This window comes from Lepidochelys kempii, chromosome 26 (genome assembly GCF_965140285.1).
Source record: "Lepidochelys kempii isolate rLepKem1 chromosome 26, rLepKem1.hap1, whole genome shotgun sequence".
Taxonomy (NCBI): domain Eukaryota; kingdom Metazoa; phylum Chordata; order Testudines; family Cheloniidae; genus Lepidochelys; species Lepidochelys kempii.
Window position 1 is genome coordinate 1915014 of NC_136405.1, and position 27992 is coordinate 1943005.

At 45.9% G+C, this 27992-nt stretch overlaps 1 protein-coding gene and 1 long non-coding RNA gene across 7 annotated transcripts; one reads left to right on the forward strand and one right to left on the reverse strand.

Moving 5' to 3' along the window:
• Positions 1-804: 804 nt before the first annotated feature.
• Positions 805-22988, reverse strand: LETM2 (leucine zipper and EF-hand containing transmembrane protein 2). 5 transcript variants are annotated; one of them, XR_012156320.2, is made up of 12 exons: positions 21639-21871; positions 21264-21338; positions 19856-20315; positions 19074-19217; positions 17443-17580; positions 16115-16318; positions 14990-15109; positions 13849-13959; positions 12472-12561; positions 11514-11588; positions 10883-11017; positions 805-8751 (listed from the first exon to the last, which is right to left on the reverse strand). XR_012156320.2 is itself a non-coding variant. In XM_073325287.2 (11 exons), the coding sequence occupies exons 2-11, from the start codon at positions 21308-21310 to the stop codon at positions 10967-10969; spliced, it is 1440 nt and encodes a 479-aa protein (XP_073181388.1). In that variant the 5' UTR covers positions 21311-21338; positions 22880-22988; the 3' UTR covers positions 9769-10966. The 5 variants fall into 5 exon arrangements, 3 of the variants coding, with proteins under 3 accessions (XP_073181388.1, XP_073181386.1, XP_073181387.1); XR_012156319.2 differs by lacking the exon at positions 805-8751 and adding an exon at positions 9769-10363; XM_073325287.2 differs by lacking the exons at positions 805-8751; positions 21639-21871 and adding an exon at positions 22880-22988 and having other exon boundaries at positions 9769-11017.
• A 152-nt stretch (positions 22989-23140) lies between these two features.
• On the forward strand, positions 23141-27990 carry LOC144929899 (uncharacterized). 2 transcript variants are annotated; one of them, XR_013635052.1, is made up of 3 exons: positions 23141-23329; positions 24298-24572; positions 26024-27990. It is a non-coding gene; the product is annotated as an uncharacterized LOC144929899 (long non-coding RNA). The 2 variants fall into 2 exon arrangements; XR_013635051.1 differs by lacking the exon at positions 26024-27990 and having other exon boundaries at positions 24298-25448.
• Positions 27991-27992: the final 2 nt, after the last annotated feature.

Sequence of the window (27992 nt, forward strand, 5' to 3'; positions counted from 1 at the left end):
TGCCAAAGGAGTTGGCAGATGTGATTGCGGAGCCATTGGCCATTATCTTTGAAAACTCATGGCGATCCGGGGAAGTCCCGGGCGACTGGAAAAAGGCTAATGTAGTGCCCATCTTTAAAAAAGGGAAGAAGGAGGATCCTGGGAACTACAGGCCAGTCAGCCTCACCTCAGTCCCTGGAAAAATCATGGAGCAGGTCCTCAAGGAATCCATTCTGAAGCACTTAGAGGAGAGGAAAGTGATTAGGAATAGTCAGCATGGATTCACCAAGGGCAAGTCATGCCTGACTAATCTAATTGCCTTCTATGATGAGATAACTGGCTCTGTGGATGAAGGGAAAGCAGTGGACGTGTTGTTCCTTGACTTTAGCAAAGCTTTTGACACGGTCTCCCACAGTATTCTTGCCAGCAAGTTAAAGAAGTATGGGCTGGATGAATGGACTAGAAGGCGGATAGAAAGCTGGCTAGATTGTCGGGCTCAACGGGTAGTGATCAATGGCTCCATGTCTAGTTGGCAGCCGGTATGGAGTGGAGTGCCCCAAGGGTCGGTCCTGGGGCCGGTTTTGTTCAATATCTTCCTTAATGATCTGGAGGATGGTGTGGATTGCACCCTCAGCAAGTTTGCAGACGACACTAAACTGGGAGGAGAGGTAGATACGCTGGAGGGGAGGGATAGGATACAGAGGGCCCTAGACAAATTAGAGGATTGGGCCAAAAGAAATCTGATGAGGTTCAACAAGGACAAGTGCAGAGTCCTGCACTTAGGACAGAAGAATCCAATGCACCGCTACAGACTAGGGACCAAATGGCTCAGCAGCAGTTCTGCAGAAAATGACCTAGGGGTTACAGTGGATGAGAAGCTGGATATGAGTCAACAGTGTGCCCTTGTTGCCAAGAAGGCCAATGGCATTTTGGGATGTATAAGTAGGGGCATTGCCAGCAGATTGAGGGACGTGATCATTCCCCTCTATTCGACACTGGTGAGGCCTCATCTAGAGTACTGTGTCCAGTTTTGGGCCCCACACTACAAGAAGGATGTGGAAAAATTGGAAAGAGTCCAGTGGTGGGCAACAAAAATGATTAGGGGACTGGAACACATGAGTTATGAGGAGAGGCTGAGGGAACTGGGGATGTTTAGTCTGCGGAAGAGAAGAAAGAGGGGGGATTTGATAGCTGCTTTCAACTACCTGAAGAGGGGTTCCAAAGAGGATGGATCTAGACTGTTCTCAGTGGTAGCACATGACAGAACAAGGAGCAATGGTCTCAAGTTGCAGTGGGGGAGATTTAGGTTGGATATTAGGAAAAACTTTTTCATTAGGAGGGTGGTGAAGCACTGGAATGCGTTACCTAGGGAGATGGTGGAATCTCCTTCCTTAGAAGTTTTTAAGGTCAGGCTTGATAAAGCCCTGGCTGGGATGATTTAGTTGGGGATTGGTCCTGCTCTGAGCAGGGGGTTGGACTAGATGACCTCCTGAGGTCCCTTCCAACCCTGATATTCTATGATTCTATGATTCTAACCCTGAGGCTCCAAGCCCAAACACAAAGACCCCACATTTATTATGTCCGTAAACTCTCACGGTTTTTAAGCCAGTCACATAATTTTTCGGGGCCCTGACTCATGGGTTTTTATCTCTTTGAAGTTGGCAGAGCTGGAAGCTTGATCGTCCGAGCGCTCCCTGCTGTGGTAGGTTTGTAGCGCGAGCTCGTTAGTTGAACATGAAATCTAGTCTCCGTAACAAACTTGTGTTCATTTCCTTTCATCCCCTGGTGACCTAGGTTCACACTGGGCCCACAAATGCAATAAGCGCAGGCCCTATGGCCCTGGCATTATGTGCTTGCCCTCTCTCTCTCTCTTATGAAAGATGCCCAGGGTGGATTGAGCCAAGGAACAAGATTAACTTTGCTCCAGAACAAGCTGATCCTCTCAGGCAGGTATTGGGGAAGAGGCTTTGTGCAAATCGCCTACAAACCAACGGAAGAGCCCAGGCCTGGCCGGCCACTCTCCCTCTGGACACAGAGTCCAGGGGACAGGCCTGTCAGTTGAGTTTGGAACGTGCTGTGTGTTCTCACGGCCAGCTCTGCTTTACCAACCACTGACCACCAGTCAGGCGATGCTCTCTGGGCCCAGCTGTCAGGAGGAGTTCTGCTCTGGACTTTATTTTCACAGCCTGTAATTCTTTCCAGTCTCCCTAGCGCTCAGCTCTGTCTCCCTTGCAACTCTGGGCAATCTCCGGGCTAATAACATTGGCTCAGAGTGACCCAAGCTGCTTCTTCCCCACTCACTGTGGGCTGCAGATGGGGACCAGCTGGCACCCCCACCCCAGTGCTGGCAGCCAGCTCGTCTCCATTAGCGAGTGGAACTTGTGAAATATTTGTAACATTGCGATGCTGAGTGGTGACCTCTGGGCTAACAGTGCCACCCGCAGGTGCAGCTGGCTTGCCAAAGGGCGGGAGGGGGAACGTTTGCACTAAAAGCTGCTACGTGTTTTTTGTATTGGCTTTTGCTTTTTCTGTCCCTGTGCTCTGGGCCAGGAGAACAGACCCAGACTGCAAAGGCTGGGCTCAGAGGTTTACTGCACCAGCTATGCTTCTGCCCATAGCTAAATAGCAAAGAAACAGGCTGAAAATGAGCTGGGGCAGTGAATCCATGAAGCTCACATTTGTTCTGTGCAAGGGTGTACGTGTCCTGAGGGAGCAGATAAGGGGGGACAGAAGAACGTGGATTGCGTCTATAAAAGCCTCGCTGGGGATTGTGTAACAGAGGGGTCACCACCTGCTAGAGGTGGCTGCTGGGTAGAGGCTCAGTACGAGGTTAACCAGGAGACAGAATATACAAAAGGGTCATTTGCAGTGCAGCCTAAAGGCCTGTTCATTGCAAAGCTGCATGGCTAAGAGAAACCAGGTCTGTTCCGGTTTAATCTACAAAGCATCCTCTCAGCACACAGGGTACCAGGCTGTAACTCTGAACTCAGTTGGCAGGAGTCCATTTCCAAACTGTCATTGGCTGGGGTCTTGAAACCTGTGCCTTGGCCCTTGCCCCTTCCAGAGCTGGCAGGGTTGGTGCAGGACCTTTCCTGGCATATAGCAACGTGGCCTTGGGCCCTTTCCCTTTTTCAAAGGGACTGAAGACCTCCAGAGAGGTAGGATGCGTGGGTGGCTTAGCCGGTTGTTAGGCAGTGTTTTTCTGGTAGATGTGCACGGAGCGCTACCCTCACCCGCCCACAGCTCAGCTGGACGGCACTCAGCCGGGATTGCAAAATGCGGGGTTGAAAGGAGCCAGCCTCAAGAGTTCGGAAGTTCAAGTAATTTTGTTGTTCGTTTCTACTTGGCTGGAACAGGTCTGGATGCAGCACTGGGGCCCGGGCTTTGAAGCTTCAGCTGCTGCTGCCGGTATGGACCCTTTGAAGTCTTGTTGGTTTAGACAACTCTTCATTACAGCACACACTAATGATTGGCTGATTTTGTGAATTTGAATTTCTTAGGGCAGCTTTTTAACCAGGACGACTGCCTTCAAAAAGGCCCTGTCAAGAGAATGTTCATTTCTGGGTAACATTCCCTCTCGCTGGCTTTAATTATCCCTGAAAAATGATGTCTCAACCAAATTCTTCCCCTCCCTGGCACACAAACATGGGTTTGTTATTGTAGGGTTGGTTGCAACAACCAGACTGTGTGTGTGTGCTGGGTTGTTATTGTAGGGTTGCTGCCAGCTCTTTAAAATGAGCAAAGTCCAGCAGTGCGTAGTGTGCATGTGGCTTTTGTCCTGGAGGGGAGGCACAGCTGGAACCCTACAAATGCTAAGTTGAATAGTATGGACTGTCTGGCTTTTCTTTCCTCCATCTGTCTGTCTTGCTGCAAATTGCTCTTGAGCAGCGTCTCTGCTTTTCAACTAGCAACTCCAGTCAGGTGGCCAGGGTTGGGGAAAAGTCCTGACAACCCCTCCAGTGCTTTGGCCAACCCCAGCGCAGCCCCCGAGGCACAGCTATGTCACCGTGGTGCCGTACTGGAGATGTCTTACGCTGACGGATGGTGAATGTCGGTAATCCACCCCCCCAGAGCAGCAGAAGCTAGGTCGACAGAAGAATTCTTCTAGCTGTGCCTACACCAGAGTTAGGTCAGTTTAACGAAGGTGCTCAGGGTGTGAATTTTTCACATCCCTTGAGCAATGTAACTGGGTCGATCTAAATGTTCAGTGCAGACCAGGCCTCAGTAAAGCCTCTAAGCCAGGAGAATTCTCATTTGTGTCTTTCTGTAGCCACCACCGTGTTCATGCTAATGACTCTCATCCTTTACACAACGCCTCCACCAGCCGTCGTCTTGGAACAACCCGGTGAAAGGAGCTTCCCAAAGCAGATGTTAATGATGATCATTGCCCTGCTTCTCTAGCACCATAAATGGGCCTTGTGCAAGGTCCCTGCCCTGAGGAGCTCACAGCCCAACTTCAGCTACTTGGCTTGTTCCAATTGCAAATGTCCTGCTTGCGTTGAGCAGAAACTCCCTCGAAAGTGACCAGTGCTGGGCTCTGAAGGGACACGGCAAACCAGGCTCGGGAGAGAGAAATGGGAAGTAGAATAATGAGCTAAAGGGCTGCAGTAATGTCCCAGCACAACCAGCCTCCTAGCTGTGCACAGTGAAACACACACAGACCTTGCAATTCTAGTGACCCAGAAAACCCCTTCTACACCCGTATTCCTACTGCCCAGGGCTCTCCATGAGCCTCAGCCCTGACATGTTTCTTGTCTTCTCTGACTGCAGTACTAGAGGGATTTGAGTCACTTTTAACATGGACTAGAGATCGAACAGAACCAACGCGCCTGCCCCTGGCATGTGGACTGGCTCAAACTTCAGATGGGGGAGGGGGAATCAAAATCAAACCTGGACCTGGATCTGGCTCCCAATTTCTCACATGGGGGAGCCCAGCAGGGGCAATTTATCATGGGCTTTGCTATACCTCATAAATACAATCAACTCCCCCCCCCACACACACACACACATTCTGGGGGAAGAAGGGGGTAAAACTTGTTTCTGAAGCTTGTGGCCTGAGCCCAGGTATAACATTTACACTCCTTTCTCACTCAGCCTAGAACTGGTGTATTGTGTTGCACACACCTGCATGCATACACACACACGGCAAACCCAGGACATGAGTGCATCACTTACACACCTATAATTTAAAGGCTGTCATAAAGTTATTTTGAAATGCACTGGGCCTTCTGCAACAGGCCAGAGTAAACCCTCTTCTCTCTATGCAGTATCATTGGTGGCTAAAACTGGACAATTGTGGTGAAGGAGAGGCGACATCCATTTTTCTTGCCCATCTTTTGGGTTCATCCCACCCCACATCTCTCTGTAAGTGCGTAAACATTCTGTTGTCAGATTTATCTGCGAGAGAGACTCTCCTTGCCAGAGACTGAGTTGTTCCCGCAAACCCAGATACCTCTTAGGCCATGAAACAGCTCAAGTCCAGACTGGACTGTAGCCTGGAGTCTGCAGAGACTTCAGGGGTGGCATTTCTGCAACTCAGAGGGAGCTGAGGCTGTGGAGAGGGAACAAGCCTAGAGGAGTTTTAGGCAAGACAATTGGTCCAGTGGTTTGGGCACTGCTGGGACTCCAGAGTGCTGGGTTCAAGTCCCTCTTCTGCTACAGACTCTATGCGAACTTGGGCAAGCTAGTTAGGCTGAGATCCTCAAAGGTATTTAGGGTCCCAACATCCACTGAAATCATCTTTAGAGCTGGGCCTTCGTCTGTCTGCCAAATCAGGGAGAATAGCACCTCGCTGGGGTGGTTGTGAGGTCATCAGATACTATGGGCCTGGGAGGGGTAGGGCTGCGTAAGTGCCAGAGAGAGATGGGGTGTGTGTCTGAGATGAGCCTTCCAACAACAATATGTAAGAAACAATGGGGGAGGAGGAAATTGTACAAAAATTGTGTTCCGCTGCTCCCTGATGGAGGAAAGTGGTAATGGCTGTGAAACTCAACCATCGAAATGTAGGGGTAGGACTTTCATTGGTGCAGCCTAGGTCCACAGAATCCCCATTCTTCCCCTCCCTAAAGATTTAATGTCTTACCAACACTGTGATCACCAACAATGAGAACTGTGATCTCATTAGCACTCTTAGAAAACATGCTACTTAATATTTGCTAGTGCACTCTGAATTATTGTGAACATTTCGTGTCCAAACAAACTCACCGAAGACAACTTTGTAAGAGTCCAGAGTCACCCTTGCTTACTTACTCACTGATGTGCAAGGGCCTTCTCCTTAGAGTGGAAAAATCCATGCTGTCGCTCTTTCTCAGTGCCACAACAATGTTCGCTTTAGACTGCCTCTGCTTCTGAAGGCTATTTCAGCTGAAGTACAGGGAAGGGGAAGTGTTTGAATCTGCTGAATATGGATTTAAGAGGGGTGTTTAAGCAGCCATGTGCTGCTCACACAAATGGGACTGTGGATGTCATCATGAGTCTTGTCTGGTTTTTGTTTGTCACCCCAAGTTGGGAGCTGTCTCCTGCAGTGTCTGAGATAAATTAATCTGTGTGCTGATTTTCCAGGAATAGGAGAGGCCGTGGTTTCAATGCAGGCTCTTTGAACACTCCTGCTCCTACTAATGGCACTTAACTCATCTGGATAAAGTTTGTGTGTGTGGCAGGGGAGGGGGGGTAGAAGCCTTACACCTCTTGGTCCTCTCGCACCACTGCGTAGAAGAGAAGACAGAGTTCCCTCCCTCCCCCCCGGCTCAGGTACACATGCACCACACAGACCCATGCTGGTGGGTGGTTCGGGAGTCCCAGTCCAGGAACCCGATTAGTCTGTAATCTTCCCCTTTCCCCTGCCCCCCTCCCTACAGTAGCAGCAAGGTTTACATTAGCCCCTAGGAAGCTCTGTGGTAGTAATGAGAAGCCTTTCCTCACTCCCAGCCTTGTGTAAGGAATCCTGGCTGGCTTTATTCTAAGAATCTAGGTCCCACCCCAGCTCTTCTGGTCACGGGCCAGGCTACCCCTCAACATGGCAGCAGTCAAAGAGGATGCTACACATATGTGTAAGACCCCTTAAAGATTTCTAAATAAACTCCTGCTTCAACTGCCCCGCCCTCCCCTTGAAAGCTTGGCAGATCTCCTTCCTGCCTCATGACTGTTTGTCCTCTGCCCAAAGTCTACTTTGCTGCTGGGAAATAAGCCTTGTTCTCACCACACCCTCCTCTTTCTCCTTAGCTGGAACTTCCACCTTTGCTCCCCTCTGGGCAAATGTTTATTTGGACAAATGCAAGCCGCATGTGGATTGCATAGCGCCTTTCTGGCTCTGTCCTGCAAAGAGCCAAGCTGATCAGTACAGGGTTTGGGTGGAGCTGGGGTGCAGCAGTGTGATGCACCAGGCACTAAAAATAAAGTAGAACTTCAGAATTACAAACACCTTGGGACTGGAGGTTGTTCCTAACGGTGAAACATTTGTAACTTAGACCAAAACGTTATAGTTCTTTCAAAAGTTTACAACTGAACATAGACTTAATACAGCTTTGAAACTTTCCTATGCAGAAGAAAAATGCTGCCTTTAACTATCTTAAATGAAACAAGCACCAAAACAGTTTCCTTATCATGTCAATTTTTTTAAACTTTCCCTTTTTTTAGTAGTTTAACACAGTACTGTACAGTTTTGGGGGGGGGTTGTCTCTGCGGCTGCCTGATTGTGTACTTCCGGTTCCAAATGAGATGTGTGGTTGACCAATCAGTTCGTAACTTTGATGTTCCCCTGTATGCAAAGTATCTCTGCTCCTAGCATTAAGGTTGCAGAGACAACGTAGTATTTTTTCCATTTTGCAAACTATTTGTATTCAAATTAAAAAGCCTCAGGTAAACAAACTGATGGTACATACAAGTTATAAGCCTGGTTACCGCTTTAACTTTTGGGTACACGGCTGTAAGGATGGATTAACAAACATGGATTAACCAGGTCTGGAAACGTAAGCTGAAAAGTCACCAAACCCCAGCTTTCAAGTTTTTACCCAAACAGTAAATTTTCTCTTGAAGAAAAGGGGGGGGGCAGGGGGAGGGAGGAGAAGATGAATAATTAATAGCCTCCAGGCAGCCCCTAAATTGTTCTATTTTCTACTCTCACAGAAGCCAACCATTTCCCATACATCCTTTTTTTAATATGAAATCTTCACTTATGCCCAAACCATGAGTAGTGATGAAGAACTGTGGGTTCTTTCAGGGGACACTGGTTCCAAAGACTAATAATGACCATTTAAATATCAAATGTTAACTGTTGCTGCTGATTATTTTAGCTATTATGGGATTGTCAGTAGAGCATGATCACTATGCATCCTGAGCTCTGGCTTTATCAATGACCTTAATGCTTTGTACACTGAGCAACTAAGCAGCACGAAACAGGTTTCCAGGTCCGGTTAACAAAGAAGTCCTCCCATTTATATACTTACCCAGCAGCCCAAACTCTTGTTTTTGGGTTGAAAAAGGATGGTCTATTAAAGATTTAAAATAAAACAAAGATTTCTAAGAGGAGGCACATTCCCATTTAATTAATTAGGACATTAAATTAGTATAGTACTCACTTTGGTTGAATGTCAGGGATAGTTTCCAGCCTTGAGACTTTGCAGAAACATTGATCATGATTGTTTTCTGCGACTCACGTATGGCCTAATTACTACATGGCCCCTTCAGCATCACGCTGTAAGGCACATGTTCCTTGGTAATCATAATGTGAGCTATTGATCGTGGGCAAGGGAGGTTTCAGGCAGCATAGCAGAGCTGGAAGAAATGATCAATAATAATACAATTGCTGTGTGTATTCACTACCAGCAGATGGAGCTCAGCTCACTAAAATCATATTAGCATTAGCTAAACTCCTCCTCTCACTCCGCTGCTACTGTGTAATGCCATTTGTGAGCAGATCTAAGATCTGTAACTTAGGTGACATTACCAAAGGTTCACTAGAGTTCAGCCAATCTCCTCTCCCCCATGATTACACCCTCCAATAACAGGGAGCAATCATGCAAGTTGATTATCCCCATGTTCTCTGATCTGTGAAAAGTAGCTTCTCCAAGAAAATTGTGTTTCACCAAAACCACCATTATATGCTGAGTTCAGTGCCTAGAGTGCATTGCTGCGCACAGGAGACTCAGCGCTAACTTACTAGAGCAGGGTCTCCCCAACGTCTTGGCAGACCAGTCCTTAACAGGATCCGTCAGATGCCATCATTCCAATGCCTGTCCCCACAACAGACAGCACAAACACCCCCTTGCCTTGCTGCTTATTTAGGGAATCAGCCGTTGAGGAGCACAGAGTTGTTTACCTTATTAATTCATTGGTTTTTACCCCCCCACCCTGTAACCATGGTTTTGTCAGGCGAGCTGGTGGGTTTGGAACTGAGCCACAAACCTGAATTTGAGAAAGTTGGAAAAAGAACACTCGATCCAACTGTCACATTCTGCTCCCACGACAGAAGTCACCTGCCCTCTTTCGCTGGGCATTTATTGGAATTACATTGGTCTGCTGTTATCACTAGCAAGACACCACAGCTGTTCATCTTCATATAACACTTGCATTAGCAAAGCAGAGATTTGTATCACCCAGGTAGATGGAGTTTACTAACCAAGAATACAGTACAATTGTAATATGCCCCCCCCGAGCTGGTTCTGCTTTACAAAAAGGAGCCTGGCATAATAATTGTAACATGCCGCTAATGCCTAACTGAGCTGATTGTTGCTTTAGCCAGGCGATGGTTCCAATGACTCAGGCTGACTCACAAAAGGAGTCACATTCTACTCAGCATCCATGTCCACTTTTACTTTTACAGTAATCAGAAATATCCAGGTTCAATATATCCATAAAATGAGCAAATTTTAAACATGTACAGGTATAGAAGGCCAAAATTAAATAATAAAAAAACCCCACACTTTTCAGTCTCTTCCTATACAAATCTACCAGGAAGATAGTTTCCACTGAAATATACAAGGAATTGTTTAAAAAAAGTATTCCAACAGTACTCATTATCGGATAGTTTTAAGAATCAGATGATTAGATTTAAAAAGACAAGTCTGATCTCAGACTTTATTTTAAAACAATGAAACAGTTTAATTTGAAAGCCCAGGTCACTGCCGTTCTGCACGTTCCCTAGCAAGATGTTCCCATGTAAAAGGCATGTTTGCAAGTTTGGGCTAGAGTGGTGTTTGGGACCCTGGCAGATGCCATCCTGCTGCCAACTGTGGGCAGAAAGCAGGCACAGCATGCAACGGAGGATGCCCTTTTTAAGCAAGGAAAGCAGAGCAGCAAAACCTCTCTTAACTGTTATTCTCTCAATCTCTCCACTGAAGATACTGCAGGCCTTTCTTCTTTTGTGTCTTCCAGCGCAGTGTTTATTCTCCTCAGTGAAAACCAGAGAGCAACTGATGTTAGTTTAATTGTAATTGCTAGATGAGCTATTCTGATCACAAGATATTAGCTAACAAATGGAGGTTACCATGATAATCAAGGGCTTGTGGTCTATACAAATTGCTCTGGCAGTCTAGCCAAGCCCTGACTGCGTGGCAAAGCTCCTGCACAGGGTTCCACAGTGTGGATGAGGGATATTTTTACTGAAGCACCAAACCCAGCCCATGTCTGCTCTCCAGCCCTTCATAAAAATAAAATGCTGCCTTACTAAAGAGCACAAACCCTAACTGTAGGACACACAGCCATGGGATAAGTTACAGCTTAGAGCATTTTAAGAGACGTATTTACATATTTACAATATAACTTAATTTATAGAGGGTATTTTAAATGGGATGTGTCCTTTGTATGTTCTCACTGCTAATAAAACAATCTGGAATTGATTGATAAGGCCCCCTGGGGACAGCTGAAAGCCTTGGTGTGGGAGGGAGCCTGTGAACACACTGCTCACCCAGTTGTTGGGTCAGACGAGGTTCAGAGGAATGGAGTCTTCCCCTGTCAGTGCCCTTGTTCCATGGTCCTTGCTGGCGCAGGGCTAGACTCCATTGGCACTGGCCTTGCTGCTTTGAGATGCCTCCATTTTGGTCTAGGGTAAGAGAAAATTATAGACTTAAAACCCCCAGTAGCTGTCCGAATGTGTTCATTAACATTCAATAAAGACTAAGGTTTTCAAAGCAGTTTAGGGTATGGATACATCTTCCATTAAATGAACCAATATCTATTAGTAATTATTGATGTGGGAAAGAGTGGTTTTGGCAGACAGCTTGTGTTTACCTATTAAAATACCACGTGTTAGAAACAAGACCAGCAGATTTCGCCAGTTAGGCTAAAGAACATTTTTCCTTTAATGAAAAAGCTCAGACCAAAATTAACAAACGCGGGTGCCTAAAGTTAGGTTCCTAATCCCATATTCAGACAGCTAGATAGAAGTCAAGGGTGCATGGATTTCCCATTGTAGAAAGAATGGGCAAGGAAGAGGGCAAGCTCTCTGCAGTTCTTCAGATCTTTTAAAAGGCTCAGTCTAGAACTTCCTTAGTTAAACAAACCCACAAAACCTGGCCTAGGTCTGCCTCAGAGCTCACCTCTCCTGGAGGAGGCTTGACAGATACTCCAGGGACTGGTAACTTCTCTGATGGCTGTGATATAAATTCTTCTCCCTTCAAGAGAAAAATATAAAAGGTGTTTTAACGATCATGGAATCATATCAGAACACGGAAGAGGTCTACTTGGGCCCCAGACAGGCCACTTCCCTGCCAGAACACAGTAGTTCTTTGTGATGCACTTCTAATTTTAATGTCAGATGCCGGGGATTCCATTTCTTCACTTGGGAGACTATTCCCCAGCCAATATCTATTAGGAAATCTTTCTAGTTTTTAAACTTAAGCTTTCCATTTCTGAACTTAAACTGCTGCTATTTGACCCCCTTGTATCACACACTAAGTCACTCATCCCAACTTTGGTGATCAGACATTCCTGAACTGGCTTGCCTGGCTGAATGCAGAGTTTCACATGCTAATCTGCCCCCAATTCCTCCAATTCTTGTGGCTAACACTCTCAGGAGAATGTCACCTGGGGAGAAGCTTGTAACATGATTCAGAATTTAACCACCCTCTCACAGGTGAAATGTGAGCACAAGCAGCAGCATGTGACTGTCTAGTTTATGGAAAATGAGTTTGAATAACTAAGGATCTCATGAGTGCTCTCCTGCTGGAAGATGGTGGTGATTTTGTTTTGAACAGTCAGCAGTGTTTCCAGCACTAGTGCAAGAAGTGATGCCACTGCAGCTTCCTCTGCCTTTTCAACATCCTCTTCTTCCTTGGCAAAGGAAGCACTGCTGTTGCAACAGTGTGACAAACAGAAAAACTTGCCTATCCCAAGAGTTTCTATTTCAGCGCACTACTCAGAGTTACTAGCTAAGGATGCCAGACTAAAAGGCCACCTACTTCCATACTTTGCTAAGGTATGTTCACACTCATACTTCCCAAACCTGCAGCATTTCATATAAATCTGGTACGCATTTGTAAAGAGTCATTTTCTAACCTTTCTTCCTTGCACAATGGGTGCAGAATCCACTAAGGTTTCTTTAGGTTCAAGAACTGATGTTTCTGCAGCAGCGTCACTAACCCGAACCTAAGGAAAAAAATAAACTACTCAGAATTGCTGTTCATATTTTATGCAGACTATGAGGAGACTCCAGGCCAGTAAGTACCTGGGCAAAAGTTTAGTTATTTAGCACCATGTGTCTTGCATTGTTCAGGTTCAATCTCAATCAAAGTCTGCTTTTCAAGAACAATTAGAATATTAATAAGAAAAATGCAAGCAAAAAAAACAACTCACCTACGCATTTGACATATCTGTCTGGGCAGAAATCTGTCTAATTTGCATAATGGATATATGCTTCACACCATTATTTATACTGCAGGAGCACTTAAAGCGTGCCAGGAACTGTACAGATATAGGAAGACTAAGTCCCTGGAGTTACATGTTAAAGGATGGATTTTCAGTGATGCTAAGTAACCCTCAACTCCACCTGAAGTCAACTGAAGCAGTGAGTGCTCAGCACCTTTGCAAATCAGGCCCCTAAGTCAGTTATTTAGACACTTCAAATACACCATGCAGGTATTTTCACCTCAAAAGATCAAAGCTCAAGTCTGCCAGCTTGCAAATTATATTAAACCCAAAACCAGGTCTATGAATGGAACATGCCATTGGAGGAAGTACTGGACTACTAAAAACGGCTAGACTGCTGCTGTGCTGAGACCACTGGGACTGAGCCGGCTGACCAATATTGTCTCATTGTTTTCTTGTGCCCCGCCCATCAGCCTGTCTGTATTCATCTGTTGTCTCGTCTTATACTTACCTTGTAATCTCTTTGGGGCAGGACTCTTTTTGTTGTTCTGGGTTCATAGAAACACCTAGCACAAAGGGGTCTGGGTCCATGACGGGGGCTCGTAAGTACTATGGTAAAACAAATACTATTCATACATGCATTTTCTAAAGCGACTGTGCAATTACTGCTGGTTTTAATATCTAAGCTGCTCTCCCAAGTCTTTCATTTGGGATGGGAGACCTAAAAAACATTAGCTGTTTTACCACAATCAGAGTTTGTTCATCTGTTCGCTTCCAGCATGGTGACCAGTTTACTAAGACAGCCATAAAAATTCAGATACATTGTCTCTACAAAAGGCAGCTGGGAAACGTCCCATTTGGCTTGAGGACACCAAGATGGCATCAACTAGCCATTATGGTGAACCTGCTGTTTTAGACGGGTGTCTAGTAGACTGTATGACAGGACATGCGCTATGTGTGACTGAGGTTTGGTGAGTAACTAAATCCTTCATTTGTGATCCTTATGAAAGATCTTGTTTTGTTAAGTGGGACCGTGTCCTCAAGCTAACTGCTATTCAGCCCACTCACCTCATTCTGTGACACCTGAATGGGTTTCGGCTTCACGTCTATCAAGTACAAGGCACGAGAAAGCAGCAGCAGAGAAGGAGGAACATTCTCCTTTAGATGTAGATCTAGCCACTGTAGAACATGGGGGGAGAGGAGGGTTATTTAGAATCGGTTCAAAAATCAACAGTTTAAACACCAATTCAATGAGGAGAATACTCTAGCACTGTAGAGCACCTTTCATCCTGAAGGACTCCAGAGCACGTGACAGATTTGAACCTCTATTAGCTTAGTCGCCTCCCTCTAGAGGTGAAAGACAACAGCTATTTACCAGCTCCCAGTAGCAACAAACAAGTTTCAAAGGGCAGTGAAGACTACTGCATCCAGCTGAAGCTGGAGAGAAAGTCTAGAAAGGTAGACTAGTTACTTACACAGAAGTTGACTGCAAGACTGGTGTTAACATCCCTACTTTTGAAAGACTGCCATAGGAAAATTAAGTGTTCAAGCTTCTACTTTACATTTTATCCAAAATACAGCACCTGCAGCACCGGTGGCCCTGACCCCATGCAGAATAAGGCCCCAATACGGAGTCCCAGGGATGGGAGGAGGGGAGTGCCACATGGAAATAGCTGCCACCAATACTGGCTATTTTTAAATCAAGATCAGATATTTTTCTAAGTGATCTGCTCTCGGAATTATTTTGGGGACAGTCTCTGGCTTGTGTTTTGTAGGTCAGATCAGATCACAAATGGTCCCTTCTCACCTGGGAATCTGTGAATCCCTATACAGACAAATTACAATGTCTCATCTGCCCCATTCCAGCACTGCCCTCTTTTAAATATGCCAGGCCTTTGCTGCTCGAGTAGTTTAAGTAATCCCCTGGGTTCCTGTGTCCTGTTCCTGACAGGTATGTGCACTTGGCACTCCTCAGCCACCATCTTCTTCAACAGGGCCTTAGCATAAGTGGTATGTTTTGTGTTTTACAGTTCAGTTATGCAAATGAGGATCAACAACAAAACAGTGGCATGAATCTTCAGGGCAAGGCCAGCCATCTGTCAAAGCTAGTTTATTTGAAGACTGAACACCTGACATGGTCCCTTTAAGTAAAATATAAGCTCTGGGTGCAATTTTCCAAGACTTTAGTAGCAGGCAAGGCCCTACTTGCCTGACTGAGTTGTTCTTTCAGCTGTTCCTCTGTGAGACCCAGTGATCTCATTCCTCTGGCCCTGCACGCACTCTGCAGTTCGGACACACTTAGCCCATTAACACCTTCCTTAGCAATCATCTGAAAGGAAAAGGAACATTCACATCCAGGACTCCAGAAGCCCAAACCCTAGTTTATTCCCTAATTCTGGTACCAAAGAGATGCCTGCTTGTATTGGAGAGGAGTAGAGAATAAACAAAGGAATACCTACTGATACCAAGGGTAAGACAACAACACTGGGATTCAGCAGACAACCTGTTTCTGACTGCCTAGCTGCATGCTGAACACAGTTAAAGGCGAGGAATAACCTTGGGCCTGATCCTCCAAACACTTACACATGGAGTTACTGCACTCTTGTGGGGGGCCCTACTGAACTGTAATGCAACTACTCACAGGGTAAAGTAACTCACGTGCACAAGGATTTTCAGGATTGGGCCTTTATTTGTAAAAATGGACCTATTACCACATACGTGTAAGTCAGAGGTGGGCAGGAGCCACTTAATTAGTTATGTCACAGCATCATTTCTAACAAAAAGCCTCCAGATCCTTCATTCCAGTCTCATGGTAGTGCCAGATTTCCTCATTTACCACGCTCCCAAGCTTGGACAGCGACAGGAAGGAGTTTGGCATCAGTGCACTCTGAATTCACATTGCTAGTTACGTAATAGAAATGGCCCAAAGTTTCTATAGAACCAAGTATGATAAAACTGAAGTAGTATAAGAGACAGGGCTCCACAATCATTCATTGCTACAGGCTACTGAAATCTTAGGAGGCCACCTTCTTAATTCTTAACAGCAAGAGAATCTCATCTGAGATGTGCTCCTTGGTAGAGCTGATAGAAGGCACTGGAGGGCTGAACTGCCAACACTCCACTTCCTTAGAGTTCCGTGGGGTAATCCTCCTCTCACCTATAGTAACATCACCCCTCTCCCCGTTAATGTAGGCAGCAGCATACCGATAACACCAGATAGGCAAACTGCAGATCAGAGAGAGGAAGTGACTTGCAGAATCAGAACTAGAACCCAGGTCTCCAGTACTAACCATCAGATCACACTGCGTCTGTTTTATTTGTTTTAGTCTCTTACTTCATCATCTGCTTTTATAGACCTGAGCTGCATCAAAAGCTGGAAGCGGAGTAGGTTATTGGTGCCAATGGGCTGTAGTTCAAGCAGTTTGCAGAGGGCTACCAGCTGTGGCCGTTCTAAGTGTTCAAGGGTCAGCTCATCCTCAAAAAGCTTGGAGAAGCGCACAATCTCCTGGGTGCTGGGCTGGTGGCCAGCATGACGAACCTGCACAACAAAGCCAAGGCATCAGATAGGAATGTACCTCAAAAGCCAGTGGCAGAGCTGGAAACAGAAACTAGGCATCCTGAATCCAGTCCTCACTCTAACACTCCCCCCAAATCATTTCACTTTAGCGCTTTTTGCTGGTGGCCACTAAACTGCTGTTGTTCAAGCCTAGGGTCTGAAAACAGAAGACTATTTCTAATATGCTCTCAGAATGGCCACTTGAAGAACTTCACTATGTAAAGAAAAGGAGGACTTGTGGCACCTTAGAGACTAACCAATGTATTTGAGCATAAGCTTTCGTGAGCTACAGCTCACTTCATCGGATGCAAAGTTTAGTTAGTTGGGGGATTGAACTGTCGCTCACGAAAGCTTATGCTCAAATAAATTGGTTAGTCTCCAAGGTGCCCCAAGTCCTCCTTTTCTTTTTGTGAATAGAGACTAACACGTCTGCTACTCTGAAACCTGTCACTATGTAAAGAGTTTTTCTGCTGGTTAAAATTAGAATTAAGAGAAGACAGTAACTTATCTGGACACAGGTTCCCCAGATAGCTGGGGTCACAAGGCTTCCCCAAGGCACTGGCCACGAAAGGGCAATCAGTTTACCAATATCCCCCAGCATTTATACATGCCTGGTAGCAAGGCTCTGCGAGCTTTCAAGTTTCAACAGTAAGCACAACAGCTGCAGCTTTCTTACAGATAGATGGACAGGAACAACTTTCTTCCTCCATTTAGCATTTGTTTGTTTTAAAACAAACAGACCATCGCCACCCACTGAAACTTGCAATCAAGGAATTGCAGCTTCTCTAATCCTGGGCTTGTCAGATAAGTTTGCCAGTGCAGTTACAGTTCACAGAATGGTTTAACAGCAATATTGTGATTGTTTCTGCACAGGTTACAAAACATTTCATACATGCAGGAAGGTGGGCGAGAATATAATCTGTATATCTAGTTTGCAAGCTTGCTTTGCAGATTGGCTATAGATTTGTGTGTCATACAAATCCCATACTTCCTTATCTCCCAGCACAAGACCCTTCAAAGTTGTATCTACCCACCTTGCTGCCCTGCTACACAGGACTGCAGACACCTTTTCTAGCCCCTCCAGCTTATTTTACTACTGGCGGTACCTGTTGCACATAGGAAGAGAACTGCTTGGTGGCCTCTCCCGTATCTGCTTTGTTCCTTCTGGCCATCTCTGTAATAGTCTCCTGCAGGAATTTTGCCAGCTCTAATGTGGCGCTTAGTTTCTTTTTCTGTTTTTCTTCCTTAAGTTAGGAAACAAAAAGTAATTAGAGGCTCATCTTGAACTCCAGGAGAGAGAAGATTGAGTTAAGTTTCCTTCCTTTTGTTACTGAAGGCCTTTGGTTAATTACCCCTGTGCCTCTCAAAACCTAACTTATTTTTCATCATTGCTGCTGACTACTCTTGGCACTTGGGCTTGGACAACTAAAGTACATGCATCAATTTCAATCCTGCTTACTAGACAGATGCTGTAAATACAAGTTTTTTTACTGAATATTCTTCTGTGTAGCTCTGCATATGTGAATCCACTTTGAGTAAGAGTGTTTGACCCAGTTGCACAGAGAGGCAAGGCTGAACTGATTGACAGTTGTGGGTGCTAATCAGTTGCCCATGTGGTAACAAAGACGTTTTGATTAGTTAGTATCAGACACTACAGCAAGAAATAATAGCTGAAATCTGGGTCACTTATCAGCTGCAAAAGAAGTGAGCTAGTAGTAGGCAGAGAATATCCCAGTTGTACGATATTGATGAGGGCCGGGAAGTTGATAGGGCTAATGTGCCACACAGAATGAGCCTTTATGGTTTCAAGTGGTTTTGGTTGAAGAGTAAAGGGCAAATTCTGCCCTTCTAAGTATGGGAAATCCCCACGAAAGTCAATGAAAACTGTCCACACGTGACACTAGCATTTTGGCCCAAGTTAATCTCCTCCTCTCTCGAGGATCTATCAACATTTTGGTTGAGTGAAAACCTAACAGTATTTAACTCCTGCCTGCACACTCTCAGCATGTCTTATCTACTGACTCTGCCTTTGAGTGATAAAGGGCATCTGATTAAAATGATCCTATGCAGACCCTTAATTTTCTGTGGCTATCTAACCAAACATAGTTAAGGGTTCTATTTCAGGGCCGATCATGTAGTCTGGAACATTACTCTGAACTGAAAAAAAATAAATACCTCTAAACTATTAAGGATGGAAGAAAGAGAAATTGGGAGAGGAAACAGGAGAGAAAGTCAACCCACTCTGGGCACAATGCTTGTTAAACCCTACAGTTTTCTTGTACTACTCCCGTCTTCAATCAGTTATCAAGTAACCTTGCTGCAGACCCCTTCTATCTATCCACTTCTCTGACCCTAATCACTATAATATCTGAGTGTCTCAAAATCATTCATGGATTTTATCCTTACAGTAATATCCCCTTAAAAAAAAACCAAAAAAACACAGGGTAGATTAAGAGACTTGGTCAAGGTCATAGAAGAAGTCTGAGCAAGGAATTGAACCCAGGTCTCCTGAGTGCTCTATCCACTGACTAGACCAATCTTCCTACACTTGCTTAATCTCACTATTCCACGATGAATACTGAAGAACAATCATGGCATGATGTTTAGTCAGCTTCTAGCAGTATGGCTCAGGCTAGTTGATATCCCAATATACTTCTAGAGTTGCCATCCACAATCCTAGTTAATGGAGTCTGAATTATTGAAGCAGTCTGCTTTCTCAACAGCCCAGTACACAAACCTTTTTTGATTCCGTCTCAAAAGTTGAGGGCAACATTTCAGGAAAGAGTTTCAGAAATACAGGTAACAGGAACTCCATGAAGGGCACAATGATGAACACCAAGAAGGGAACCAGCCGGAAGAGATCAGCACATGTCCTCAGTAGCTGCAGAAAGGCATAGCAAGAGTTCTTTTTCATTTGACAGACACAAAAGAAAACCTATTTGGGGCACAATTAATGAAGGCTTTCTACAGGTGATCTTGGTGCAAGTATTACCATTCATTCAGATAACCAAGGTGCTTATCAGCATGGTATCTAAACATAGGACTTATCATATGGCCTCTGACTCAATGGAATTAATAGTGCTTTAAGACTGCATCTGTGTACTTTGAACAACTACTCTGGCAACTTCTAAAGTACCACAGCAATCATCCCCCTTGTCCAAAGTCTTGCAGAAATTGATGGGCCACAGACATTGAATGCGCCTCTCATTTCAGAGGAATTCTCCCCAGGATAGGGATGAGGGTCCTTGGCAGAACCCAGGGGGCCTGTGTTGCCATGGCTTGCGCTGTACTAGTTATGGAAAATGCAGAGAGGATTTCAGGCTCCTGGGCTGTTGAGCTTTTACCCTTTTAGAGGCATTAAATTCACATGAAAGGTTTAAACAGATGTCCACATTTGACCTCAATTCAAATAAAGTTTGGAAATGGAACAAACCAGTTTCTTTGGTTACCTTGAGATTCTCAACACATCAGCTTAGCAAATTAGTGCCAACATGTCTGTGCAAGGTAGTTCATACTCACCCTTCGCCTCTCTCTTCTAGTGAGAACCTGACCATGTAGCAGCCTCCATACCATCCTGGCAGCGACCTTCGTGTCAATCCAAAGCAAGTGGAATCCATTGTAATAATGTTTCAGTTCATCCACAATTCTTTGGCGTAAAGACTTTTTCTTCACACCAGTCTCTGTGCTTTGGTCTGACAGAGTTTTAGCATGCTCATTGTCCTGGTTTATTGTACTTTGGTGCAGCTGAGATTCATCTTTGAGCTCTTGATGCCAGTAAGCAGAGGTGTGCAGTGTTCGCACTGCTTTAGTTCGTAGGTGAGGTAGTCCAGGGGCCAGCTGTGTGCAGTACAGTAACTGCTGGTTTTCAGAGTCTTTCATGTAAATTCGGTTTAAATGAGAATCCACTAGTTGGACAAATGCAACTGATGAGGAATATGGAGAACAGCTGGAGTGCACAAGGAGATGAGGGCCTCTGAAACTGAAAAGAAGCTAATTACTTTAATCATGTAATTCTCTGCTGTAGTTAAATTACCAAAGTTAACCATTTCATTTGTATTTTTGTTCTTAGCTTCAAATTCATCACATAGAATCTTCTTAAAGACTTGCCCAGTTTGTGGGAGCAGATTTTAGCTGGGGGATGAAACACTTAAAGTTTTTGCATTATTCTAGCTGATGAGCTGTCCTCTCAAAGGAGCAACTCAGTATTTCAGCCCATTTCTTATAAGCCACCATCCTACTAATGGTTATGACAGAAGAATTTTACCCAATCACAGCCCAAAGGAAAAAAACCAAGCCCATATCCCCATCACACCACCATAGCCAGGCTACTTCCTGAAACGGTCCTCATACTCTCTTCTTTATCTGTTGCCCCAATGGGATGCCCCTGGTATCACAAAGAGGCACAGCATGTTAAAAACACCAGGGAAGGAGGTTTTACATTATGATTTTTAATCTTATCTTGTATAACAGGAATAAGACTTCTCACATTAGTATGTACTATGACAACTACCAAAGCCTTACTAATCAAATCTCTCCATTTCATTCTGACATTTAACCAAGCACAAAATCAATTCAGGACTTGGAATATAAAGAGACTGAACTCTCTCTCAAACTAAAATTAAACATTTGGTTTCACCTCATGTAGCCTCATTTACAACAGCAAGCCTGTTTTGAATGAAAAGTTAATTGCTGCATACACTTCATACCATGCCCCTAAAACAAAGCATCAGTCACCTGAAGAAATTAACCATTACTATTGCAACAGTTTTATCAGGCCCGTATCACACAAAGCTTTACGGGGATGTGTTACACACAAGTGGCTACCATTTTAAATATACTTCAGAGAACTAAAGATGCAAAAGTACTAGAACAAACCAAGAATCTTAAACAGTAAAATAAAATTTAAAAATAAGCCTTCATTTCTTACCTTGACCTGGCTATTGCAAGGACTATGTTACAGCTGTAGAACGCCATGTTGCCCTGGAATGATCGGTTGTATGTTCTAATACAAAAGAGCAGATGAACAACAATACTTACAGGGAAAGAGTTAGTTTAACTGTAGAGTCACTCAATTAGAGCAGTGCTAAAACCAATGACAACTGCCTTCTAGTCATGGTCGATATGCCCATACCCTCCCGCTACTCCAAAGGTGTGCAAAAATTAACAGCGCTCTCTGTAAATCTTCAGCGGGCCCTGGACAAGACCAAGCGGATCAGACTTTTCACTGAATTAGACAGCTTCCAGTCCATGCGGTCACAGCAGGGCAAGGGGCTGTGTGGAAGAGTAACCTGACAGCACCCACCCCACACGCCCACTGCTGGGCAGCTCATGCCTCGCTTTCCCCGAAGCACAGGAGGGGCGCGGGAGCAAGCCAGCTTCCCCTGGCAGAGGCATAGCGGAGCAGGCATGCCGCACGGCAAACTTCACAGCCCTTCAGCTCTCCGCCGTGCCTGTCCGGGCAGGGTCCCCAAGCACCAGCACGAGTCCCGTCTTCCGCTCCAAGAAGCGACTTGGTCTAAACTGCCTCATGGACAGAACTAGGGCAAAGAACTTCTCCCCCCCTCCCCCAACGGCTGGGAGCTGAACCCAGGAGTCCTGCTTCTCCCCCCCTCCCCCAACGGCTGGGAGCTGAACCCAGGAGTCCTGCTTCTCCCCCCCTCCCCCAACGGCTGGGAGCTGAACCCAGGAGTCCTGCTTCTCCCCCCCTCCCCCAACGGCTGGGAGCTGAACCCAGGAGTCCTGCTTCTCCCCCCACCCCCCAACGGCTGGGAGCTGAACCCAGGAGTCCTGCTTCTCCCCCCCTCCCCCAACGGCTGGGAGCTGTACCCAGGAGTCCTGCTTCTCCTCCCCACCCCCCAACGGCTGGGAGCTGAACCCAGGAGTCCTGCTTCTCCTCCCCACCCCCCAACGGCTGGGAGCTGAACCCAGGAGTCCTGCTTCTCCTCCCCACCCCCCAACGGCTGGGAGCTGAACCCAGGAGTCCTGCTTCTCCTCCCCACCCCCCAACGGCTGGGAGCTGAACCCAGGAGTCCTGCTTCTCCCCCCCTCCCCCAACGGCTGGGAGCTGTACCCAGGAGTCCTGCTTCTCCTCCCCACCCCCCAACGGCTGGGAGCTGAACCCAGGAGTCCTGCTTCTCCCCCCCTCCCCCAACGGCTGGGAGCTGTACCCAGGAGTCCTGCTTCTCCTCCCCACCCCCCAACGGCTGGGAGCTGAACCCAGGAGTCCTGCTTCTCCTCCCCACCCCCCAACGGCTGGGAGCTGAACCCAGGAGTCCTGCTTCTCCTCCCCACCCCCCAACGGCTGGGAGCTGAACCCAGGAGTCCGGCCCCTCCTGTTTTTGTAACCCCGCCCCTACGGCCTGGCTCGGCCCGGCCCGGCCGGCGCAGCGAGGGGCCCCTGCCTGCGGGCCCCCACTTCCGGGGGTGCCCCTGAAGGGGGGAGGAGGCCCAGCCCCGTGACGGGCTCGGAGGTGACCGCAGGGAGCTAGGGCCGGGGGGGGGGAGGGTGGCCGAGGCCCCCCCGTGGCTACCAGGCCCACTCACCACCTTCTCGGGGCTCCGCTCGGCCCCCACCTCCAGCTGCCTCAGTCCGCCCAGGCCCTTCCCATCGCCCCCCGCGGCCGGAAGCAGAGGGACACTCTACTCCCTAGCTCGATGGCAGCAGAACTCCGCCCCTTCGGCCGCTGGCGCCAGACTCAGGAGGAGGGGGCCGGTCGTGAGCCAGCCAATGGGAGCGGACAGCTCGGAGTGGGGGCGGGGCCTGGCCGGATGTGCCCTCCCCTTCCGCCCACCTGCCCCCTCCTCCGCTCCATGACCTTGGGCCTGCGGCTGCTCCTATTGGGCTCCGGGCTCTGCCTTCTCCACGGGGAAGGGGGGCTGGGTGATGTCAGGGTGACGCCATTGCTCGTTGCCGTGGAGACAGGTGTGACGTCACTCGCCGGGCTGTGACCGAGGCTGGGCTGTGGTTTCGCTTCCCACCTCTTGCGCTGACAGGTGCTGGAGCCCAGCGCGGTGTGCTCCGCCCCGGCCCCGGCCCGCCGCCCCGGCCCCGGCCCCGGCCCCGGCCCCGGCCCGCCGCCCCGGCCCCGCCGGCCTGCCCAGGGTTCAGGGCTGTGGCCGGCGAGTCTCGCCCGCGGGCCCCGGGGTCGCCCCGCTGCGGGCCGGGAAGGGCTTTTCCCCGGGCCACGTTGGGGTTTTCACCTTCCCCCGCAGCATGGGGCCCGCCTCGCGCGGTGGTTTGAACGAGAGTAAATGGTGGCGTCTCTGTAACTTGAAGCCTTTAAATCAAGATTCAAGGACTTCAGTATCTCGGCCAGAAGTTAGGGGTCTAATACAGGAGTGGGTGGGTGATGCTCTGTGGCCTCCAATGTGCAGAGGTCAGACTAGATGGTCACGATGGTCCCTTCTGGCCTCCAAATCTATGAGTCTATGCCTGTCTTGAACCCTGCTGGACCTACTCACTGCTGCCCTTCTCCTTGTTGTCAGGCCCTCTGCTATCCCAGTCTGTTTCCGCCCACCACACACACACACACGCTCTGTTCCACTCCCTGACCCTCCGCATGCCCCTATGCCACGAAATGAGCACAAGAGTCCCCACCTTTCTCATGATCTAGAAACACAAACTGCCTCTCTCCAGTGAAAGATGAATGAGTCAGAAAGACCTTCCTTCTCTTTCTCCCCATAAAAAACCCCACCCCCAAATCCTGCACATTTGCAGAAGCCCTCAAGAAATGTACCTAGGCACAATCTCACACCTCTCAATGTTAGTATGTGCAAGTTCCCACTTTTATGTGCTCATGAAAACTCTACAGGCTACATGTAATAGTCATGGTTAGAATAAGCTGGGAAGTTTCCATCAAAACAAAATTTTGTGAAAAACAGGAAAAAAATGTTGAACTTTTGTTTTCTGCTCAACTTTATTATTTATTACTGTTATTATTTTTGACCATTATGTCTTCAAGGTGCCTTACAAACATCAACTCATTCATTCAGGAGCTGAATGAAAAGTATCTCCCTCTGCTGAACAAGCATCAAAACAGAGGAACTCCTGTGTGTGCATCTCTTTACCTATTGCTATTTTGACTTACTTAACATAGTGCCAAGTGTGTGAGAGAAGAGCTTTACAGACATGTATGAAGACAAGGTCCTGAGAGGAAGTGATTTTTCTGTTCTATGCTGGCTGTTGATGGATCCTACAAAGTCTTGGCCTAAAGTTTTCAAAACTATTGCTTTAAAGGTGAGAAAAAGCATGTCAAGCAAATTAATGCTGACATTTAAAATGTTTAATTCAGCTAAATGTTAAATTCAGTACAAAATGTTTTTCATTTCTATGACTTGGTCCATGTGCAGGATTTTCAGAGGTGAAAAGGTAATGGGGACCAACAATTTATTTTTTTAGTGTTTAACAAATCACCAAAAGCATCATACAGTTTTATTTAATTTTATATAGCAATGTGTTCCCTATATTTGAAGGATCTATGTTTAAATTATTGCACTTGATGTCTACATATAGCACCTTATAAATTATATGAAGGAAGGTGTAAGAAGAAAAATATATATTAAAATAGACATTCTTTTAGATTTTACCCCCCAAAATAGGTTTGTGTGGCATCAGGAATCAAAGGGAATCTCAAGACAAATTTTAAGGGCTCCCCAAATTCTATAAATCAAGAAGGCAGTTGGAAAGAATCTCCTCGTTAGCAGATGACAGAACTAGAGAGGTTACTCTGAATCTATTCTGTATTTATAAGGATGACGACCTAAATATTAGAACGTAATTTGAAATGCAAACTGCTATTAATCCACGAGGCAGATTTACCAGATAGTGTCCAAACAAATGGTTTAAAAACTAGGGGTTGGAAGAAAATACCTTAATTTAGCCACTAGAGGTCTCTTTATGTCTGTGTTTATTCTCTCAACTGGTAAAGACATGCCTATGAAGGCCAGTTCTCCAGACATCTTAGATTAAAAAATATCGATCCATGTTTTACGCCTCTCCCCACAAAAATTCTTGAAGCATTATGTTGGTATAGGCCTTTTAATACTAAAGCTTTACATTAGAACCTTCTCTAGTAGAACAAATCTTGATGGAATAAAGAAGGACGTGACTAAGCATTCTTCCTGTGTCACACAGAGGAAGGCGTTTTTGCTGGGAGAGATTCTCTGCTGAATTAATGTACAATAGTTATTGTACAAAGTACAACAACAATATGAAACTGAGACTGACTGAGCAGCCAAACATAGATAATCCTGCAGCCTAACGTGATCAAGTAGACATCCTTTGTTTGCTACACCATCAGAATAGAGGATTTTAATCTGCTGTACTAGCTCTGAAGCGTCAGAGAAGTGAAAACACCCATCATGCCTTTCATTGTGCAAGGTTTTCAATATGGAGTTGTGGGTGTATATGTGCATGAATTCCTTCCTGATTTCACTACTCCTATCTAGAGACAAAAGTCTGTCCTCAGTCGTGCATCTGTAGCTGAAATCAGTGGAAACTGAGCTTAAAAATCTGAGAGCCTGAACCAAAGCCCATTTAAATCAATGTGAATTTTCCATTTACTTAAAGGGACTTCAGGTCAGGCCCTGAGAGCAGAAATTTGCTCTGCTCTGTGTGCTAAAATGCAGATATTGTTAGTTACAATTATCAGGTCATTTAAAAAATCTAAATACAGCCTTTGATTGCAGGAGCACTTCTGTCTCAACAAACCCAGCAATATGGCTTTGCTTGCTTGGTCACCCAGCAGCTGGGCTGTAATTTTTAGATCCTTGCAGTTCTTCGTGGGATTGACTGGAAAGGAAAGCCCCTTTCAGTCCAATATATGGAGCCACCACAAGAATAGAAAAGAATCAGCAATGCTAAGTAAGACTCTTAAAGTTGGGTTGATTGTGCCCATTTAAGGACTGACTAGCCCACAAATGTTCTGAGTGTCCAGCCTGTTGTTCAGAGTCCCCATAGCACTGAAACATTCACAGCCCTGGCTGTGTCACTCCTTCCTGTAAGAACTAAAAGGTAACAAGAATCCCATTTGGGACAGGGACTGTTACTTGCTATAAATTGTACAGTGAAAAACACAGTGGTGTACCAAACTTGATACCTCTGGCAATACTGTACAAATATTAAATAATCCTTACAATCCATTGTACTTCTATGAAGAATAAAGATGTGATGCTGTAGCACCTTAAATCAAGGGAGTTCAAGTATGTTACAATATTAAGTCTGACAGTTTCCCTGTGAGTTAGGCCTATGTTATCTGCATTTTATAGAGAGGCAAAGTGACTTGCCCAAGAGCCAGTAGAAAGTCACTGGCAGAGAAAGTTACAGAAACTGGGAATCCTATCTGCTAGTCACCTGTCCTAATCACTAGACAATACTGTCTCACAACACAAACTACTCAATAAACAATCTTGCCTAGGGAGAAAAACAGGTAAATTCCTGTAAGTGTTCTTACTGGGTCTGGATTTCAAGCCAAGCCAGTCCCTTGCTCTGGAAGCATTTTCCTGACCAACAAATGGTGTTAAAGGCCTTTTCTGGATTAATGCAAGCATGTCAACAACAATAAAAGATGAATGGGGAAAGAAAACACTGTACAGGAGATACACAGAGGAAAAACAAGATTTCCTGTAAGTGTGCTGGTTAGTTGCCTAAAAACCACTTAGTACTAAAAAAAAAAAAAAAAGGTGAATTCTCATCCTTTTCACTGACTAATTCAGCTGAGTCTGTCAACCTAGTGCTGCAGAATTCACAGAAGGGAAGGGGAGGAAGGAAGTCTTTTCTAGGTCAACTCCATTTTTGATGGCTGATTGTATTAGGTAGGAGGAGAATCATTTGTAAACGTGCCTTATTACAGTGTATTTTTTTCCAAAAGCCTAGACTTGAGAAATGTCTTATTTTTGTGGGCTGGAGCCTGCAGCCTTTGGGCAATAGGAAATGCAGTCAATTTTGAGACCATTACTCAGCCTTTGTTCAGTGACTCGTAAAACCCACATTGCTTCAGTTTCCTCTTTCATGTTAGATCATGTGTCTCTTTTTCCAGTTCATTCATCTTGCTTCACTGTCTGATTTTTCTGGTAACAGGCACTGCATTACCTTTCCGTCTTGTTTCTTTCTCATTCTCTCAGATGGTTTTCTTGCTTTCCACACACACCCTTTTTTTTTTTGCCTGTGAGGTGAAACTTAAATTTGTTAGGTGCAGGATAGAGACTTATTATGAGTAGATCAGTTTTGTATTTTCTTTGAACTGGAATCACTTTGGATTTGTGGAGGAGGGGAATTAATTGCAAATATTTTAATGCATATATTTTCAGCCAAAATGAGACTAGGAACTACTGAGTATGACAGCATTCTCACGCTCTGTTCATTTAACCCAGATGCCAAACCTCAGCAGCTAAAACTAGATTCCGAGGGAGAGACCCTGTAATCTCTCCAGCAGAATTTTCTTTTTCCCAGGTCTTATGCAGTACATCAGTAATTAAATACATCCAGCCCATCCAGCACATCCCAGCCAATGCTACGCTGGTTGCATAACAAACATGCAAATGAATTGCACAGCTTGGCCAATCTGAGCACCTAACAGTTGACCCCCCTCCCCCCACTCCAACAGAGTTGCATGTTCAAGATTGGTAACAAATGCATCAGTACCTATCAGTGTTTGCT

Excerpts from the sequence above, each read along its gene's own strand:
- LETM2 (XM_073325285.2), bottom strand. The coding sequence starts at position 21,730 with ATGCCTCTGCCAGGGGAAGCTGGCTTGCTCCCGCGCCCCTCCTGTGCT. Across the intron at positions 17,581-19,073 it reads TTGAGACGGAATCAAAAAAG|GAAGAAAAACAGAAAAAGAA; the intron begins GTTTGTGTACTG and ends TCCTAACTTAAG. Across the intron at positions 16,319-17,442 it reads TCTCTTCCTATGTGCAACAG|GTTCGTCATGCTGGCCACCA; the intron begins GTACCGCCAGTA and ends TTTGTTGTGCAG.